Source organism: Acomys minous (assembly GCF_964271855.1).
Source record: "Acomys minous genome assembly, chromosome: 12".
NCBI classification, from domain to species: domain Eukaryota; kingdom Metazoa; phylum Chordata; class Mammalia; order Rodentia; family Muridae; genus Acomys; species Acomys minous.
The window spans coordinates 26,386,295-26,404,638 of record NC_140493.1 but is presented as its reverse complement, the minus strand read 5'-3'; the positions used below and the strand labels follow the sequence as shown (position 1 = coordinate 26,404,638).

Genomic DNA, 18,344 nt, shown 5'->3' with positions numbered 1-18,344 from the left:
GAAGACCATCTGGGCCAATACTGAGCAAAAAAGAAGCTGCATTCATGAAGAGGCCTAAGCTATCAGGACCATGAGGGAATCAACAAATAAAAACAACGAAACAAAAGGTGCAAAGTATATCAAAGAAAGAGTAGGGGCTGGCAAGATGGTCCTGTGGGGAAAAAGTTCTTCCCCTGAAAGCCTGATGAATTGAGTTCAACTTCTGGAACCCACATCAAGGCTAAATGAGAGAGCTAAATAAACCCACAGTCCTCATCTGTCTTCCACATACAACATACATACTGTGACCAGTGCATCCTCCTGCCCCACCGCCATACATAGGGCAATAACAAATAAAATTTTAAAAAGATTACCAAGCATGGTGGCTTAAGCCTGTAATCCCAGCATTCTGGAGGCAGAAGCAAGTGCATCTCTGTAAGTTCATAGTCAGTTTGGTCTACACTGTGGATACAGTGGGTTCTAAGCCAGCCAGGGTTCAAGAAAACAAAATAAAAAACCAAAAACCCCAAAACCATAGCCAGAGAGGCGGCTTGCTGGTTAACAATGAGTACTACTCTTAGAGAGGACCCAGATTTGGTTTCCCAGAGCTCATGTGAATCAAGTCACAGCCTGTTCTAGGGTATCTAATGCCCTCTTCTGGGCCCCGAAGTCACCTGCATGCACATGGTACACTCATCCACACATCCACAAATAAATAGTATATACAAATTAGATTATCTCCATAGAAAAAAATTAGTTAATAAAATCCAACCTTAATTCAAAGTTGAAATTAGGCAAAGTTGGCATATCCTTAATATAAAGAACCTTCCAGACCAGGCATGGTGGCACACACCTTTAATCCCAGGATGTGGAAGGCCGAGGGAAATGGATCTCTGTGAGTTTGAGGCTAGTCTGGTCTATATAACTGAGTCCAGGGTAGCAGGACTACATCATGAAAACCCATCTTAAAAAAAAAAAAAGCAGTTACCAACACCGATGGTCTTAGTTCAATCTCCAAGGGACCCACAAGGTGGAAGGGAAGAGAACTAACTCCAACAAGTTGTCCCCTTACCTCCATTAGCATGCTGTGGCAAATACACATGCAAGCACATGTGTATGTACATATACAGATGCACTAATAAAAACAAAAAAAATTAGGCAAAAACATCAGGACAAACACATTGTTCCTGAGAATGGCCACCACAGGCTTCTCTCTACCCACAGCGCTCACAGTGTTCTGGTTCATCACTGTGGCTTACCAATGCCTGGGACAGGGGCTGTCCCCACTCATCTCCGCCCTCTCTTAAAGGCACTGCACTGGCTGCTCTTGCAGAGGACCTGGGTTTGGTCCACAGCACCTACATGGAGGATCACAATCATCCAACTCCAGTTCAAAAACTCCAGTACCCTCTTGTGGCCTCAGCAACCACCAGGCACAAGTGTGGTGCACAAAATGCATGCAAACACAACACTTACAAAGTAAAACAAACAAACAAACAAAAAAAAAAACCTTCTTTTTGTTTTTGGAGACAGAGTTTCTCTGTAAAGACCTGGCTGTTCTGGAACTCACTCTGTAGAGCATGCTGACCTCAAATTCAGAGATCTACCTGCCTCTGACTCCTAAGTGTGGGGGATTAAAGGTGTGAACCACTACTGCCCAGCTATAAATAAATCTTTAACCAAGAAAACAAGAAACACACTTCTGGAAAGGTTGGCCAAGAGGAAAGGCACTGCTTTCAGAGGAAAGTGAACTAAGCATACTATGTAAGAAGAGGAAAGGAAAGGGGCGTGTTGCTTGGACTAAAAACAAACCCCAAACCTCACTGTTTACAGATTGTTACAACCACCATCACAGGTAGCAAGGTTTTTTTTCTACACACGCATGAATAGTGACAAAATAAAATTTTAAGATACTTTTTTTTTTTGATGGACCCGGAATTCAACTGTATGCTAAGCATGAACTCTAACATTGGGTCATATCCCTTGCCCAGTATATCCTATTTGGTTTTTGTTTTGTTTTTGTTTTTTGAGACAGGGTTTCTCTCTGTAGCCCTGGCTGTCCTGGACTCATTTTGTAGACCAGGCTGGCCTTGAACTCACAGTGATGCATCTGCCTCCCAAGTGCTGGGATTAAAGTTGTGTGCCACCACACCCAGCTAGTTTTCACTATATTTACCCTCATTCTTCTAAAAGTATATTTTACTTCATTCATTCATTTTGCATATTCTAGGCAAGTATGATAATACTGATCCTAGAATTACAGTTGAGAGTCACCTTGTCAAGTTAGGAAGCTACTTGGCTTGTTATTATTATTATTTTTTTTTAGCATTTTTATTTCATTTATTTATGTGTGAATGTATATATACACCTGTGTGAGGTATACACACACCTATGTGAGTGTGAGTGGTATGTGCACATGGGTGTATGTACAAGTGATAAGCATGCCAGAAGAAATCAGAGTATTTGCGCCCTCAGTCACAGGCAGCACTGTCTCTACCCGACAGCCTGCTCATGGCCCCCTCCTCAGGGCACTCTCTAACTGCATCCCCACCATCTAAAATTAGGGCTGCCCCACACCTTGAAGCTCAGATGGCCCCTGAGTGCCCTTTGCCTATTCTTGCTGTCCTGTACTAATCACAACCCATCTCACCAACCATCACTCACCCTGAAATTGGTGAGTAAATGCAATGGAAGACAGGGGGGAAGTTGGCTTAGACAGAAGGTTGCTGGGGCTGGCAGCAGCAGGTCCACAATGGGTTTTTTGTTTGTTTTACAAATTCCTGCCAGTTGCTGTCTACTTATAGCTACAGAGGGCATCAGCAGCCAGGGAGCCAGAAGTGGCCGTAGGATCACTGCACACCTAAAGTGATCACAAAGTAAGTTTACTAGGTAAAACAAATGGCTATAGGCACTGGGCTTGGGAGAGCAGGAAACCACAGCAGCACTGTGGGAAGTGTGCTAGAAACGGAAGTACAGCCTTGAGGCGGGGCCACCAGAGCACCAAAATCCCACAGGGCAGGACCTGGGCTCCACATCAGGAACAGTGCCTGAGGCAGATGGGACACTGCTTCTTAGGGACTTCCAGGTTCACGTCCATTATACATGGGCAGCTGAGGAGAGTGTCTCTAGAACTGTATTTCCAGACTGGCTGGGCTGTCTTGAGGAGACTAAAGTAAGCGCTCTGATGTTCTAGAACACAGAGCTGAGGCCTTTGGCTGAGAGGGAGGAGCTAGTTTCGAGTGAGCTGGATATGCTGGGTAGCGGGTCTGAGGAAGCAGGCAGAGGCAGCTGTGCCTGTGCCGGGGAGAACAAGCGGGTTAGAAGAAGTGAAGACAGTAAGGGCCTAGGCCTCTGCCAGAGGGAGGTCACAGGGATGACAAAGTCAAAAAGTTAGGTGGGAGGCCAGGATGAAAGGAGAGACTGTGCTAGGTGTGGTCTGGGGGTGAGGAGCAGTGAGCAGGGACATTTTGTTTTATTTTTGAGGCAGGGTCTCATGTAGCCCAGGCTGGCCTGCTACTTGCTCTTGCTGTGTAGCTAAGAATGATCTTGAACTTCCAATCCTCCTGCCTCTATCTTTCAAGTGCTGAGACTGTAGACATGTACTTGCATATACGGCTTATCTTCCGGCATGCAAGACAAGCACTCTACCAACGGAGGCACTGTCCCCACAGCTTCTGTCTTCACTGAGGACGACACTGGACAAGGGAGACAGGGCAGGCAGCAGATGTTACCCCACGTGGGGATCATGAGGCAGCACATCCCCACCACTATCAGGCAAGATGTCCAAGAGTGCTGAGAGCGGCACAGACAACGGAGGTACGCTGCGAGCTTTCACACAGAAGCCAAGACTCCATCAGAGCTATGTACAGGATATCTGGACTTAAGAATCTGTGCTTCTGGTCAGATGGAGCTGAAGAATTGGAAGAAACCAAAACCACTAACGTAAAACCTGTGTTTTGTTGGGATAATTAAAATCTTCTGGGAAGTGTTTCCTCGAAGTCAGTACACAGAAGCTGTGTTCTAGAAGTAGCCAAAGTTGTACCTTATGCTGGTAGTCAGACTTGGTAGTATCCAGTCATCCAGACAGTACTGGTTTTGAAGATATGAAGACATTATTGAGGTGTCAGAACCGTGGGTTGACTGTCAAGGACAGCAGCCACTTGGAACACAGCCAGCCTGAGCCTACGTCACAAGTTGTGTGCGCTGCAGAGTTGAGCCCCATAAAGTGATCCAAGCCCTTCTGGAGAGCCCAGGAGATAGCTGGTGAGGGACAGCAGACACTGGAGGCTAAGTTACTCACACTGTTGAAATTTGGTTTAACTTTGTTCATATTATGACAGTGCCCTGTTCTTCCTTCTTGGAGTGAAAGTATTTGACTGTTTTTTTTATTTTACAGGACTCACAGTTAGTTATATAACAGAGAGACTCTGGATAATTTGAGAGAGAGAACTGGGTATTTTAGAGAGACTCTGGACTTTGAAAGAGATTTTGGATATTTTAGAGAGGCTAAACTTTTAGAGTATTGAAGATTAAAAGACTAAGAAACTTTTAACTTATACCATATTTATATTGTTATATTAATAGGAGATCTCAGGAGTGAAGAAATATTATTGTTTTAATAGTGTTGTGTTGATATGTCCGGTTGACAAGGGGCTAATTATCCTGGCTGGTTTATGTCAACTTGACACAAGCTAGAGTCATTTAGGGAGAGGGACTCTCAACTGAGAAAATTCCACACATTTTCTTGATTAGTGATTGATGGGGGAGGGGCCAGCCGACTGTGGGCGGTGGCAGCCCAGGCAGGTGGTTCTAGGTTCTGTGAGGAAAGCTGGCTGAGCAAGTCAGCAAGCAGCATTCCTTTATGGCCTCTGCTTCAGGTCCTACCTCTAGCTTCCCTGCCCTAACTTCCCGGATGATGGACTAGAAGCTGTAAGCTGAAATAAACCCTTTCCTCCCCAGGCTTGCTTCTGGTCATGGTGTTTTATCACAGCAATGGAAACCCAACTAAAATAAATGATGAGACATCAATATGTGGCAACCAGGAGGTGACAGGCGTTAGGACTACTGACAAGGGTTTAAAGCAGCATCATAAACATGCTTCAAACTAATGAGAGTGAGAGTGTCAAAAAACCCAAAAAGGAAAAAAAAACAAAAAACAAAAAACCCCAAAAGGTGCAGTGGAGCCCATGGAAATGTTAGAGCTGAAAAGTACAATGACCGAAATAAACTCAGCAGAGGACAAAGGGGCATAACTGGAGTGGAAATTAACCACAGAGATAAAGTCAGACCAGGGGACCTGGAGGGTGTAAGCCAAGACCACTGTCCTGTAGTAGAAGACACAGAAGGAAAACAACTCAAATTCAAGATGTAAGTTGAAAATAAAAATATGGAAGCTGGGTGTAGTGGTGCACACCTTTAATCCTAGCAGAAACAAGTGGACTTCTGTTCCAAGTCAGCCAGGATTATATAATAAAACACTCTCTCTCTCTCTCTCTCTCTCTCTCTCTTTCTCTCTCTCTCTCTCCTCTCTCTCCCTCCCTCTCTCTCTGTCTCTCTCTCTCCTCTCTCTCCCTCACTCTCTCTCTCTCTGTCTCTCTGTGTGTGTGTGTGTGTGTGTGTGTGTGTGTGTGTGTACACATACATACATATATATGGAAGAACTGGAGAGATAGCTCAGTGATTTGGAGTACGCGCTGCTCTTCCAGAGGACCAGAGTTCTGTTCTTGGTGCCTATATTAGGCAGTTCATAACTACCTGTCACTGTAGCTTCAGACAGATCTGCTATCTCTGGCCTCTATGGATATCTACGTTCATGTATACAACCCCGCCTCCCCCATGCACACAAGCATACATGATTAAAAATAAAATGAAAATTTAAAAAAAACATGTGTGCTGGAGAGATGGCTCAGAGGTTAAGAGCATGGCACCCATATGGCAGCTTCCAACTGTCTGTAACTACAGTTCCAAAGGATCTAATGTCCTCTCCTGGCCTCCAAGACACTGCATGCATACAAGTGATACACAGATATACATACAGGCAAAATACTCAAGGCACAAACAAAATAAAAATTAAATTAAATTAATGCCAGGTGGTGTCCCACACCTTTAATCCCAGTACTCAGGAGGTAGAAGCAGGCAGATAGATCTCTGTGAGTTTGAGGCCAGCCTGGTCTATGGAGCTGATACCAGGACAGCCACAGCTATATAAAGAAACCCTGTCTTGAAAAAAAACAAAACAGAAAAACAAACCATAACAAACAAAAATTCAGTATGCAGGGGCTGGAGAGATGGCTCAGTGGTTAAGAGTACTGCCTGCTCTTCCAGAGGTCCTGAGTTCAATTCCTGGCAACCACATGGTGGCTCACAACCATCTATAATGAGATCTAGTGCCTTCTTCTAGCATATGGGTGCACATGTAAAAAGAGCAGTCATACATAAAAATAAATAAATAAATAATCTTTTTAAAAAAAACTCAGTATGCATACAAACACACACTTAGAAAAACGTTAAATCATACAGGGTTGATCTGGTGAAGAATGGAGTGAACAGCTATAGCCAATCTGAAAAGGAGGCTGCAGAGCCAGAAGGCCTTGTACAACGATAAAAGGTGACTGTAAGAGGATGAGGCAACTCTAAACGACTATTTCCCACCTTGGCATGCTTGCACTTGCCTGTAGTCCCCGCACTAGGAAGCAGAACTCCCACAAGAAGGAGACTCAATAAGCCCAAGCTAATAAAGTAAAACCCAAAATGCACATGTACCAAACAAAAGAGCTTTTTCTTTAAAACATTATTTATTTTATATGTATTAGTGTTTTGCCTGCATGTATGTATGTGTACAGTGTGTATGCCTAGTGCCTGTAGCAGTCAAAAGATAGCATCAGATCCACTAGAACTGGAGTTACAAATGATCTGGAGCCAACATGTGGGTGCTGGGAATCAAACCCAGGTCCTCTGAAGGAGCAGCACGTCCTCTTAACTGCTGAGCCATCTCTCCAGCCCTAGAGAGAGCTATATGGAGCTATGGAGGTGGCCCGTATGGTAAAGTGCTGGCTGTACAAGCATGAAGGACCCCAGTTTGGTCCCCAGAACTTAAATAAAAAGGTGGTCACGGGGCTGGAGAGGTGGCTGCCTGCTCTTCCAAAGGTCCTGAGTTCAATTCCCAGCAACCACATGGTGCCTCACAACCATCTATAATGAGATCTGGTGCCCTCTTCTGGTGTACATGCAGGCAAAACACTGTGTATATATGATAAATAAATAAATCTTTAAAAAAAAAAAGGTGGTCACAACACCACGCTGTAATCTCAGTGACAGGAAGGCAGAAGAGGTGATTGCCAAAACTTACCCATGTGGCCAAATGGTGAGCTCCAGTGAAAGGCCCTGGGTGGTGGCTTGAAAGAAAATGGCCACCACAGGCTCATAGGGAATGGCATAAGGAGGTGTGGCCTTGTTAGAGTAGGTGTGTCACTGGGGGTGGGCTTTGAGGTCTCACATGCTCAAGCCAGGCCCAGTGTGGCCTTCACTTCTGCTGCCTGTGGATCAAGATGTAGAGCTCTCAGCTCCTTCTCCAGCACCATGTCTGCCTGCACGCCACCATGCTTCCCACCATGATGATAATGGACTAAACCTCTAAAACTGTAAGCCAGTCCCAGTTAAATGCTTTCCTTTATAAGAATTGCTGTTCTCATGATATCTCTTCACAGCAATAGAAACCCTAACTAAGATATCCTGTTTCAAAAATTGTTTTGTATACAAATCTCATTATAGATGGTTGTGAGCTGGGAATTGAACTCATGACCTTTGGAAGAGCAGTCAGTGCTCTTAACCTCTGAGCCATCTCTCCAGCCCCTCCTGTTTCAAAAATTAAAGTGAAAAGCAAGTAAAGAAGACACCTTATGTCAACCTCTGGACTACACACACACACACACACACACACACACACACACACACACACACACACACACACACACACGACTGTTATGAAGGAGAAATAAACAGACTCATGAAAACTTAATACCTAGGGGCTAAGGATATAACTCAATTGGCAGAATGCTTGCCTACCATGCATGAAGCCCAACGTTTTGGTCCCTGTGCCATATGACCCAGGTGAGGTGACACCCACATGTATTCCCCACTCTTTGGACATAACGGCAGGGAGATCAAATGTTCAAGATGCTCCTTAGCTACATACTAAGTTAGAAGTCAGGTTGGGCTACCTGAAACCCTGTTTCAAAGAAGAAAGGAAAGAGAAGGCTAGACAAAAACTCAAAGGATATAATACAGAACTCAAAAGCGTCTTTACCCACTCGACTGTCTTGCTGGGCCTAAAGGAGCTTGATGGCACAAGCCTGGCCCCTAGGTGACACATACACATAGAGCACGTGCTCACAGATACACAGACAGTGATAACAAAATCTCAAAAACTCTTTCAACAGCACAACCTATTATTCAATCACAGAGTGTTTTACCTAACAAAAGGCGGCCACTTTTTCCCAGGGTACCACAGCACCTCCTTTTTCCTTACATGGTGATGTTTGTATGGTTGTTGAGTTCTAAGACAGCCAGGGCTACACAGAGAAACCATGTCTTGAAAAAACAAAACAAAACAACAAAACCTGAAACAAAACAAACAAACAAACAAAGATACTAAACCAAACAAACCATCCCAAAGAAAGTGAAATAGCTGGGATGTAATGTAGCTGTAATGTAGAGCGTTTACCTCCCATGGGTCTGAGTATAAGCTGGATAGGGATGGGTGCAGAAAGAAATACTAAAGTTAAGCAGGGTATGTTCTTTACTATGAGAGGATCAAATCAAGGCCAGAAAGACAACAAAATATATCTAGGATCTCGGAAAATGAATGGCACACTTCTAAATAACCACGGACGGGGAAGCAGCCCTAAGAGCACACACCACCGTGCTGGGCACACAGCTAACCACATACATTAGAAAAGGGAAAAACTCACAGTATTCTAGAACCTAGAGGAGGAAAAGGGCAAAATAAGTGCCAAGCAAGCAGAAATAAATAATAAAAAGAACAAAAAGCAATGAAATTGAAGAGGGAAAAAAGCACCGATAGAGAAAAATCAATCAAACAAAGAGCTATTCTGTGAAAAGGCCAATGAGATCAGCAAACTTCTAGCCAAATAAGTGAGAAAGAAAACACTTTAAGTATCAGAAATAAGGTGTTCATTAGAGCCTGAGCACCAAAAATATAATTAGAAAATACTTCAGTTACACACACAGTTGACAACCTAGATGAAACTGGTCAATTTCTAGAAACACTTTCTACTGACACTGACTCTCACAGAGCACTGAGTGAAAAAAAAAAAACCTCCTCAGAAAAAGCCTAGGACTTTAGATGTTAGGCTCCACTGGTAAGCTCTACTACAGCACTTAACAAAGAATTGGCACTAATTTTTCTCAAACTTTCATAACTGGAAAGGAGGACATATTTCTAAACTTCTCCCATAAGGCTGTCATTGCCTTGAAATCACAACATCACACCTCATCAGAGCCCAAGGCTCGCAGCGTAGCGTGCTGCTCAGTGACAGAAAACAAGAGGGCGTCCACTTTCACCATTTTCACTCAACACAGTATTGACTTTCCAGCCAGAACGTAGGGAGGAAAGAAACAAAAAACCTATAGGTTGAAATGGAAACAGTAACATTTTGTCTGTCTTCAAATGGCACATTTTATGTTTCAAAAGTCATAAGGAACCCACAAAAATTATTAGCACTAACAAATGAATTCCCAGCACACAGTGAGGAGGATGCGCTGTTTATGGAAATGTGAAGTCGTCCAGTCACCATGGAATGGTTTGGCAGGTCTACAAAAGGACAAATATAGGATTGACATATGACCCAGCAAGGAAGTAAAAGCAGATACTTGTATGCCAGCATGTGTTACAGCGCCACTCATAGCAGCAAGGGTGGCACTAACCCACGTCTATTTACACATGCAGGGATGGACAGAAGGCCTGCATGCAGGTGATGGAATATTATTTAGCCATAAAAAGGAATGAAGCTCTTATATATGTTACAATATGAACCTGAGAACACTATGCTGAGAAAAAGAACCTAGATGCCAGATGGTATCATGTGATGGTATCATGTGATGGTATCATGTGATGGTATCATGTGAAGTGCCTGGGCGAGGCTGTCTGGAGTTGGGGAGAGGAAGGACAATTCTTGCTTACTGTATTTATAGTATCTCAGTTTGGGGTGCTGAGAAAAATTTGAAAATATTTCACAGTGGTGGTGAATGCAGAATACTGTGAATATGTTTCTACTTTTGAGGTGGGGTCTTGCTGTGTGACTCCGGCTGGCCTAGAACTCAGTACGTAGACTGGACTGGGGATAAACTTGTATTGATCTTCCCACCTCTGCATCCCAAGCACTGGGATTATAGGAGTGTGTCCTGGCTCAATATTCTAAATTTAATTAATTAATGACAGAGTTTTTGCCTTAAGAATAAACAAAATAATGAGCTTTGCTATATGTGTTATCCTACAGATGTGTTTGGGGTTCTGGGACTCACACTCAGGGCCTTGCTAATGCTAGGCAGGCGTTTTACCTGGAGTTACATCCCAGCTCCTTATCACAATTTTTCTTTTTCATTTCATGCCATAATTAAAAAACAAACCAAGCCACGCATCATGAGGGCTTACTGCTATGATGATGGGTGCTTGTCTAGTGTGCACAAAGCCCAGGCTTAATCCCAAGCACTGAAAAGAAACAAAAAACGAATGAGAATAAAAGCCCAAAAGCCATGCGACTGAAATAGGTGAACTGCGGGCTTTGTGAGCTAGGGCTCAATGAAGCTGTTACTTCCTTTAAGGCCTCTACACTGTGAGGACAGGAAGAGAGGTTAGCATGTCGTCTGAGAAACAGGCTCACCACATAAAGGCACACCGAGTAAAGGACTCACATGATATGCAAATCAACAACAGCTAGAGCAGAGAGTACCTGGTAGCCTGCACGAGACGGTCAGTTATCAAATGGCGGCTCTTTTTACCCATCACAGCCCCATGTGGGAGGCAGAGCCCTCATCTCCAGAAAAGGAAGCATCTCTAGTGGTCATGACCTATGCAGGATTACAGCTGCAACTGGCAGGGCAAGCTAGACTGGGGTCTGACCCCTTCCACAACCACCTCACCACAGCCAGTGGAGTCAGCAGTACCAAACATCATGGATGAAAACAGGCCCTTCAACAGACGCAACATGCAAATTATGGGGAAAATGGAAGGGCTGCACATAAAAATAAGGGCTTAAAATGACTGAAGGAAACCCCTTCTCAAAGCACAGATAATATGTGGCGATGGGCAGGAAAACCAAGTATGCTATAGGAGAATTCAATGCTTCAGAAGCCAAGACGGTTAGGGGATGGATTAGTACTGAAAGCCAAAACCTAATTCTCTGTCAGGAGTCCTGGATGGGCCTGAGCAGATGCAGGGGATGACAGAGCAGGAGGCACTGACCGGAGACTGGTTCATCAGGGAGGTGGAAAAAGCAGGGACACACACACGCGCACACACACGCACACACACTCACACGCACGCATGCACAGTACACATATACAGAGAACAGACCTGCCAGCTCTGTACCCTGGAGCACAGGCACACAGAATACTCATGATCCATGGAGATACAAAGCTGCAATCACATCCATCAAGTAATCACAGTGTGCCCTAGGTCACAAGCAGGGCCGTGAGGAAGTGACACAGTGCCACGCTTGCCGCTTTCTACTATACTGAGAGCCTGACCGTGACAGTAAGAGGCACACTACGAAACAGTCACCAGCCTGCAGTTACCAATCTGTCCTCAAGTGCAGGAGAGTCTGCCTGCCAGCTGGCAGAGGCCACCCTCTGAGTGGTAAGACCTGGAACAGCCCTATGGCCCCCAGAAAGGGAAGGAGCAGAGACTCACTCCCATCCTAAATTATTCAAAAGGAAAGGGAACGCGCCTCTTTAACAAGCCCTGGCTTTATGAAGCAAGGTTAACAGTTTCACTTGATTCAGTGGAATATTATAAACTCTCTAGGGCCCATTTGAGGACTTCTACTTCAGGCGCAAGGTGACGACTCAGCACTTTTTATATTATTTAGAGAATAAAATTAACCCTCACAGGCCCAGACTGCTGCCTCCCCTCCCGCTGGATCTGGCCTGCTCAGCGCTTTCCCCCATATATAATTACAAGCTGCTATCCATCATGCAGCAGGGACGCAGCGCTGACACGCAGAAAGGGACGCAGTAAGCACTTCCACTAATAGAAGCAGGACTTAAATATCGCTCTGATATCTTCATTTAAATTGGAAGATTTTACAATAATCAGCTGCAGCCTCCATGGGTCCTGCCTCTTACCTGGGCCAGTACCTAGCAGTGCCCCTGCCAGGGCCTGCCAGTCCCCACCTCCCGGAAGGGCTTCCCTGCCAGGGATCGGTGCCCTTCAAGGTGACCTGCCGGCTCCTGTCAAGCTCATGTTGTCAGTAGCAATACAGAAGCATCACTGGGCTCAAGGAAGTCACCGTTGGTGTCCTCCCTGGAAGGAAGCCCCGAGCCACTTTGGTGAGTGGACAGGATAAAAGAAAGAAAGCCCCGAAGAGCTCAAGCAACTTTAGAGGGCTATACCCAGGTAGGATGGGGTGCACACACTGTGCTTCTGGTGCCCCCTGTGATGTAAAGCTCGTAAGAGCTGGCACATGGGCCTTAAGGGCTCATGGGATAGGGGCTGGTCTTGTGCTGATGTAGCCCACACTGCCTGTTGGCTTTGACTTCACTTCACTGGCAAGGTTGGGAGTGAAGAGTAGGGACCCACAGACAGGAAAGACATCCAAGGGGCTTTCCATAGGCCCCTGAGCTGTGTGTCAGGGCTCTGTGTTAGGATTCCAGGAACTAAAACACCTTCTCCAAGGGTCTCCTAGTCATGCTCAGGCCTATCTCAGGCACAGAGGCCCAGTATGAGGAGCTCAGGTACGGGGAGCTTAGAGAAGAGCGCTAGAGCCCCAGGGCTCTGCTGTTGCTGTGCCGTTTGTTGGTAAGAGCAGGCTGCTCAGCTATGGGGAGTCTCCCGTAAGAGCCAAAGGGTAGGACTGAGCTGCCTGGGCAGTCAAGTAAGTAACCCTGGACATCTAGGAGGAGACAGCGTGCCGGTTACTCAGGGATATGGTGGCAGCCTCCTGACCACTTATTTCCCAACCCTTACCTCAGCATTGGGTACCTCCAAGGGGCAATGGGATCCAGCCCTAGCTCACCCTTACCAGCTACCCTCTACCATAGGTGAGAGGGCATGTACATATGCATATCATATCACAGACAGTGGAGGGGGAGCGCATCCCGGGAAAGCAGGCAACACCCAGCCACTTCAGGGTTGTAAAGCTTCCTATCTCTGACATCTCTCAGTTACTACTGGCCTTAACCCACAGCAGTCTCCTTAGGTTTTGCTGTCTCAGCCACCATATCCCTCCCATATTTTGGACGGGCTCTACTACAAACCCCTTGTTGCCACTGCCACTGTGGGACCCTGGGCAAGTCGCTGTACCTCTGAGTCATGTATAAGCTGGATGAAATTACAGTGAGCATCTCAAAGCTGTACAAGACTACAGAAACCAGTGCAGAAAGTACTGAAGCCTGCTTAACAATATGTCCCATGCCCATCTGTAGCCCCCTCACCTTTGCACCCAGTGGGCAATAGCCTTTGAGGAAGTCACTGCAGACTTCAGCCTTGCGGGATACATACACGTGGCTGTAGGGGCAGTTGCTGTTGCTGCAGATCCCCTTCAGAAAGTAGGAGCACACAGGCATCTGTGGGGAGGGGAGAGAGGTGAGGACCCTTAGACCTATAACCTTGTACCACACACACTTTACAAGTAAAAATACCAGGACCTGCAGGCCCTGAGATGGTGCCATGGCTGGAGACCATGACCATGGCCCTCCTGAGGGAGAAACGAACACAGAGCTGGGTGTAATGGCACACACCTTTATTCCCAACACTTGAGAGGCAGAGGCAGGTGGCTTTCTGTGAGTTCCAGGCCACCTGGTCTACATAATAAGCTCCAGGCTAGCCAAGGCTTTCTAGTGATATTCCAGGGGGAGAAAAACAAGACTCCACGAGAAATGAACACATATAGCAGCCAGCAGCAAGCAGCGGCCTGGCAGCCGCCTTCCCACGTCAGACCCTTGCTTCCTTTATCTGCTCTAACTCTGCCCAGATGCAGACATAGAGCTGAGCAGTCTGTAGCAGTGGCTTGTCCCTAGGTGTGCTATTCTCTACATGTGAAGACAGTAAACAGGGCTCCTAGGTACCAACCCATGGCCTGCTATTTCCTGGGCGCCCTGGGACATGGGCCTACTATCTATGTAGGGCAGACTTGCAGCTGGATAGCCAGCAGACAAGGCTAGGCACGAGCCACATGGTAACACCGAGGCCTTGCCCATCAGTAGGCCAGGTCCCAGAGCAGGCAGTCTGGGCGCATCCTGGCAGCTGTGGGTGGACAGGCCTGGGCAAGCACCTCAGGCCAGGAGCTAGATATACCCTGCTCCTTTCTCAGCAGAGAGCCCCAGCAGCCCTAGTGACTGTGGCTACAGTTGCTACTTGTTACTACCATGTGGGCCTAGAGGTGGGGGAAGAAGGGCAACTCCAAGATGGGCAACACCTACGCAGACAACACAGCCCAGGATTGAGAGCACCCAGGGAAGAGGCTACCTCTGAATTTTCCAGGCAACTCTGCTCCTTCCCTTCCTGTGGGCCAGCCACCAGTCCTTCCTGGACTTTTTGGAGAACCCAAATTGTCACTGGCCTGGCCCGGCACATCCTCCTCAGCCCCAGGTGGTCACTCGTATCTCAGCCTGTTGACAGATGTTCCACACTTGGACTAGCAGTGGGTCTGAGGAGTACTTTACTGCCCTATGGAGCCCACAGGTTTTAAAAAGTCACTTTTCTGGAGCAAGGTAGGACTGGGGGAGGCGGGAACCTATCTGAGGCCAAGGAGGAAGAGGCCGGGGCAGCAGCCCTACAGTAGAGAGGAGGGGAAATCGAAGAAACAAAGGGTGATTTACTGAGCAAGAGTTTATTTTTAATTGTCTTTTAACTGCAGCCACAGAGGGGAGAGGGGCTGGGGGGCCCGTTTGGGCTGGCGGTGGAGAAGCTGTAGACAATTCCCTTAATGTGGTTTTTGATATAGAGCCCAAATTAGCTCTAATAAAAAGGGATAATAAAGCCAACTCTTGCACCAAACAGAGCTCCTCCTGGCTGTCAGAGCGGGGCCGTTACCAAGAGGAAACTGCGTTCTCATTTCAATTAACCTTGTTTGCACCCCGCCACGTCCACACAAATAACAATAACATTAATTCAGGGCGCTGGTGCGGCCCACACATTAGACAGCTTGGAGTGCGCGCGGGCTTTGGAGCCGGCGCTTAATGAACCTGAAACTCGACGTGAATTTCCAAATTGCTCACGACAGAGTTTCGAAGCTCGATTAGGGAGAAAAATGCTGATTCTCTCCAAGCTTCTCAAGGGGAAAAGCTGTCGGAGCAGCAGCAGACCTCACCCGCCGCCTCCTCTGCACTGCGGCCCTGGCCCCAGGCCCTGCCTCACACTCAGCCATCTTTTCAGAGATCAGTGGCTATTAGTAAGGTCAAGTGGTCTGTGGCTAACACTGGGCCCTGACTGCAGTGCTCTCAGGTCGTCCAGGCTAGGACACACCTGGGCATTGCAATCTGTGGCTCTTCTGACCACAACTCCATCCAGGGCAGAATTGAGGCAGGAGGCAGTTGAGAGCATGGCCCCATATGCTAGGAGCAGGTTTGCCCGCCCTGGGCCTGCAGTGAAGGCGGGAAGTAGACTGGCATCACTGTAGGACCTGAGGGGATGGTAACGGGAGGAAGGAGACTCTTGTACACGGCACGTTGGGACCCCAGGCTTGGTGCTACTTCAAGCTGGAGGAAGGGGCCGCACAACACAGCCAGGACATGGGGGTGAAGGGAAGAAGCTGGTGGAGTACATGATCTTGTCAACACTGGAGGCAGGAGCTGCTAACTCAAGCCCAAGGAAAACCGCACAGTACAAGCTGCCCAAAGGCTGGATGGCACCCAGAAATGTCTGCTGGCCACACAACACTCACCTTTTCCTTGGACACATGGTGAGAGAAAGGACAGGACCCATCTGTCTTCTTGCATGTGCCTCGGACAAATCTGCAGCATGGGATAGGAAGGTTTGGGGAGGGCTGGTACCACGTTCTGCCACAACCCCCCCCCCCCCAGTTGTCAGTAAGGCTGGGCAGGGCACCTGGTGCACACGGCCACCTTCTCAGGGTCATGGATGTAAGGGCAGCGTTCGCCACGGTTACACCTGCCAAAGCGGTTGTAATACATGCAGTATTCTCTCTTCTTCTCTTTCTTCTGCTTCGCCTGCCGGATGATGGCCAGGCTTCGCTGGACGGCCCGGCTATTCACAGGGAGAAGTTTGTGAGCCCATGAATGAACAGGGAAGCCCCTACCTTCCCCGCCTCAAGAGACGCACCTGGCCAAGGAACGACTGCAGCTGGTGGCAGGGTCCACTCGTCCTACAGGGGAAAGGAACAGGTCACATGAGGCCACAGCCCAACTGTAACCCTTACCTACCCTTGCCTATCTGGTTTATATCTTCTTCCCGCCAACCCATCTTGGCAACGCCCTCTCAACCCTCCCTCAGCCAGAGCATAGATGCTTTTCCAGGAGTCCTTCCTTCTGGGGACACAGCACCAAGAATGAGGCACTGCTGGGGCCCTGTGCACAGGTTATGTCGAGGGTGGGCAGCCTTGCATCCAGCATCCCAGAGATAAGGACTAGAACAGCTTGCCAACCCCTGATGTCTCCAAACAGCTAGGCTCCCTAAGATCAACTTGGTGCCTATTGGCTTCCCAGCTTTCTGCTCCCCCTCAGTGCCCAGGTGGCTCATGGGGCAGGGCCTTTGGGTAAGACAGTGACTGGCCCATGGACATGTTTCTAGGCTCTATTCTTGGCCTAGCTACCAAGGAGGCCACTGTAAAAATGGCAAAGGGTGATGGTACCTCACTTTGTAGAGCCTGTGAAGAAAACAGAAGGGCTGTTTAAATGAGTATGGAAAATATGGGCTTGGATGCATAGGAGGAAAAATGGTTTCAAACTTAAAGAATTGATAAGAGGAGGAGGAGGAGGAGGAAGAGGAGGAAAGAAAGAGGAAAGGGGAGAAAAAGAGAGGATGGGAAGGGGAGGGGAAGGGGGAGGAGGGAAGGAGCAGAGGGAAAAGAAAAGGGAAAAGAGGAGAGGATGAGGGGAGAAGAGAAAAGGAGACAGATAAGGAAGAGGAGGGGAAGAGGGGGAAGGGAGAGAAGAAGAAAGAGGGGATGAGAGGGGGAAGAAAGGAAGGAGGGGAGGGAAAAGAGGATAGGATAAAGGGAGAAGGTGGAAGGAGGGGGAGGAAGAGGGGAAGAAGGGGGGAAGGGAAGAAGGGGAGAAGGAGAAGGAAAGAAAAGTGGGGAGGAAGATGTTGGTACTGCTGGAAATTTGACCTGCAGCTCTGCACACTGACTGCACACAATGTATCTGGGCCCAATTGGTGCTTGTTACTTAAAAGCTGGAAGGCTCCCTTCCATAGCTCTCAAACTCCCAAACACTAAGACCCAAGCAGCCTTTCTGAGGTGACCATGGGGCATGAAGAAGACAACAGGATGGGAATGGGGATCCCTGAGAACTTCAAGGTACTTATGTGGGGGCAATGCCCCGGCTCACCACACAGCTTCACCTGCCTTTTAAAGACACGGACCAAGCCAGGATCACAGGGCAGGCAGGGCAGGACCTGCTCAGGATGCCTTCCCCTGGTTCCTCAAATACGCACATGACCCTTCCCAGACCAGATCCAATTTCCTACAGAGCAGCTGCTGAAATGAATACAGCACTAAGAGGCACAAGTGACATCACTCAGAAATTCTGAGGACCTGAGGTGATGACAAAGCCATCTAGGTTTTAAAGGGGGATGTCCTAAAGTGTCTGAACCCACATAACCAGGCCCTGCTCCCCCATCAGAGCACCTGTGATCTCCTCAGAGCAGCACCCCTCACTCTACCCCAGTCCTTCATGCCTCACTGGTTGGAACTGCAGTCTCTCCGGGCACCCAGTAAGCTACTTGGCTCTGAGTGTTCCCCACTCTCTTTAACGTCCTCCCTAGGCAGGGGTGGGTGATATGCTGTACCTTAGGAAATCCTGCCTGCTGCTAGGAAGTACCTGAGGCATCTGCTAAGTGAGCTAGCTGTAAGGTTGGATGGTATCCGCCCGGAGTTCTGTGGGACTCTGTGGCAAGAGGATGTCCCACACTTAACCTCAGTGCCCTTGGATTTAAAAAGGGGCAT

The 18,344-nt window shown here is 47.6% G+C and overlaps 1 protein-coding gene across 4 annotated transcripts in view; it reads right to left on the bottom strand.

Moving 5' to 3' along the window:
• Positions 1–18,344, bottom strand: part of ZC3H3 (zinc finger CCCH-type containing 3) — an 87,868-nt gene that overhangs the window by 8,307 nt on the left and 61,217 nt on the right. For 3 of the 4 annotated variants that reach the window (XM_084749268.1, XM_084749269.1, XM_084749270.1), the window contains 4 exons: positions 16,499–16,541; positions 16,265–16,423; positions 16,101–16,170; positions 13,651–13,782 (listed from right to left, as the gene is read on the bottom strand). In XM_084749268.1, the coding sequence (XP_084605394.1) occupies positions 13,651–13,782; positions 16,101–16,170; positions 16,265–16,423; positions 16,499–16,541 (404 nt within the window). Of the gene's footprint in view, positions 1–7,327; positions 7,515–13,650; positions 13,783–16,100; positions 16,171–16,264; positions 16,424–16,498; positions 16,542–18,344 lie in introns of all 4 variants that reach the window. The other variant, XR_014773040.1, reaches the window with a different exon arrangement.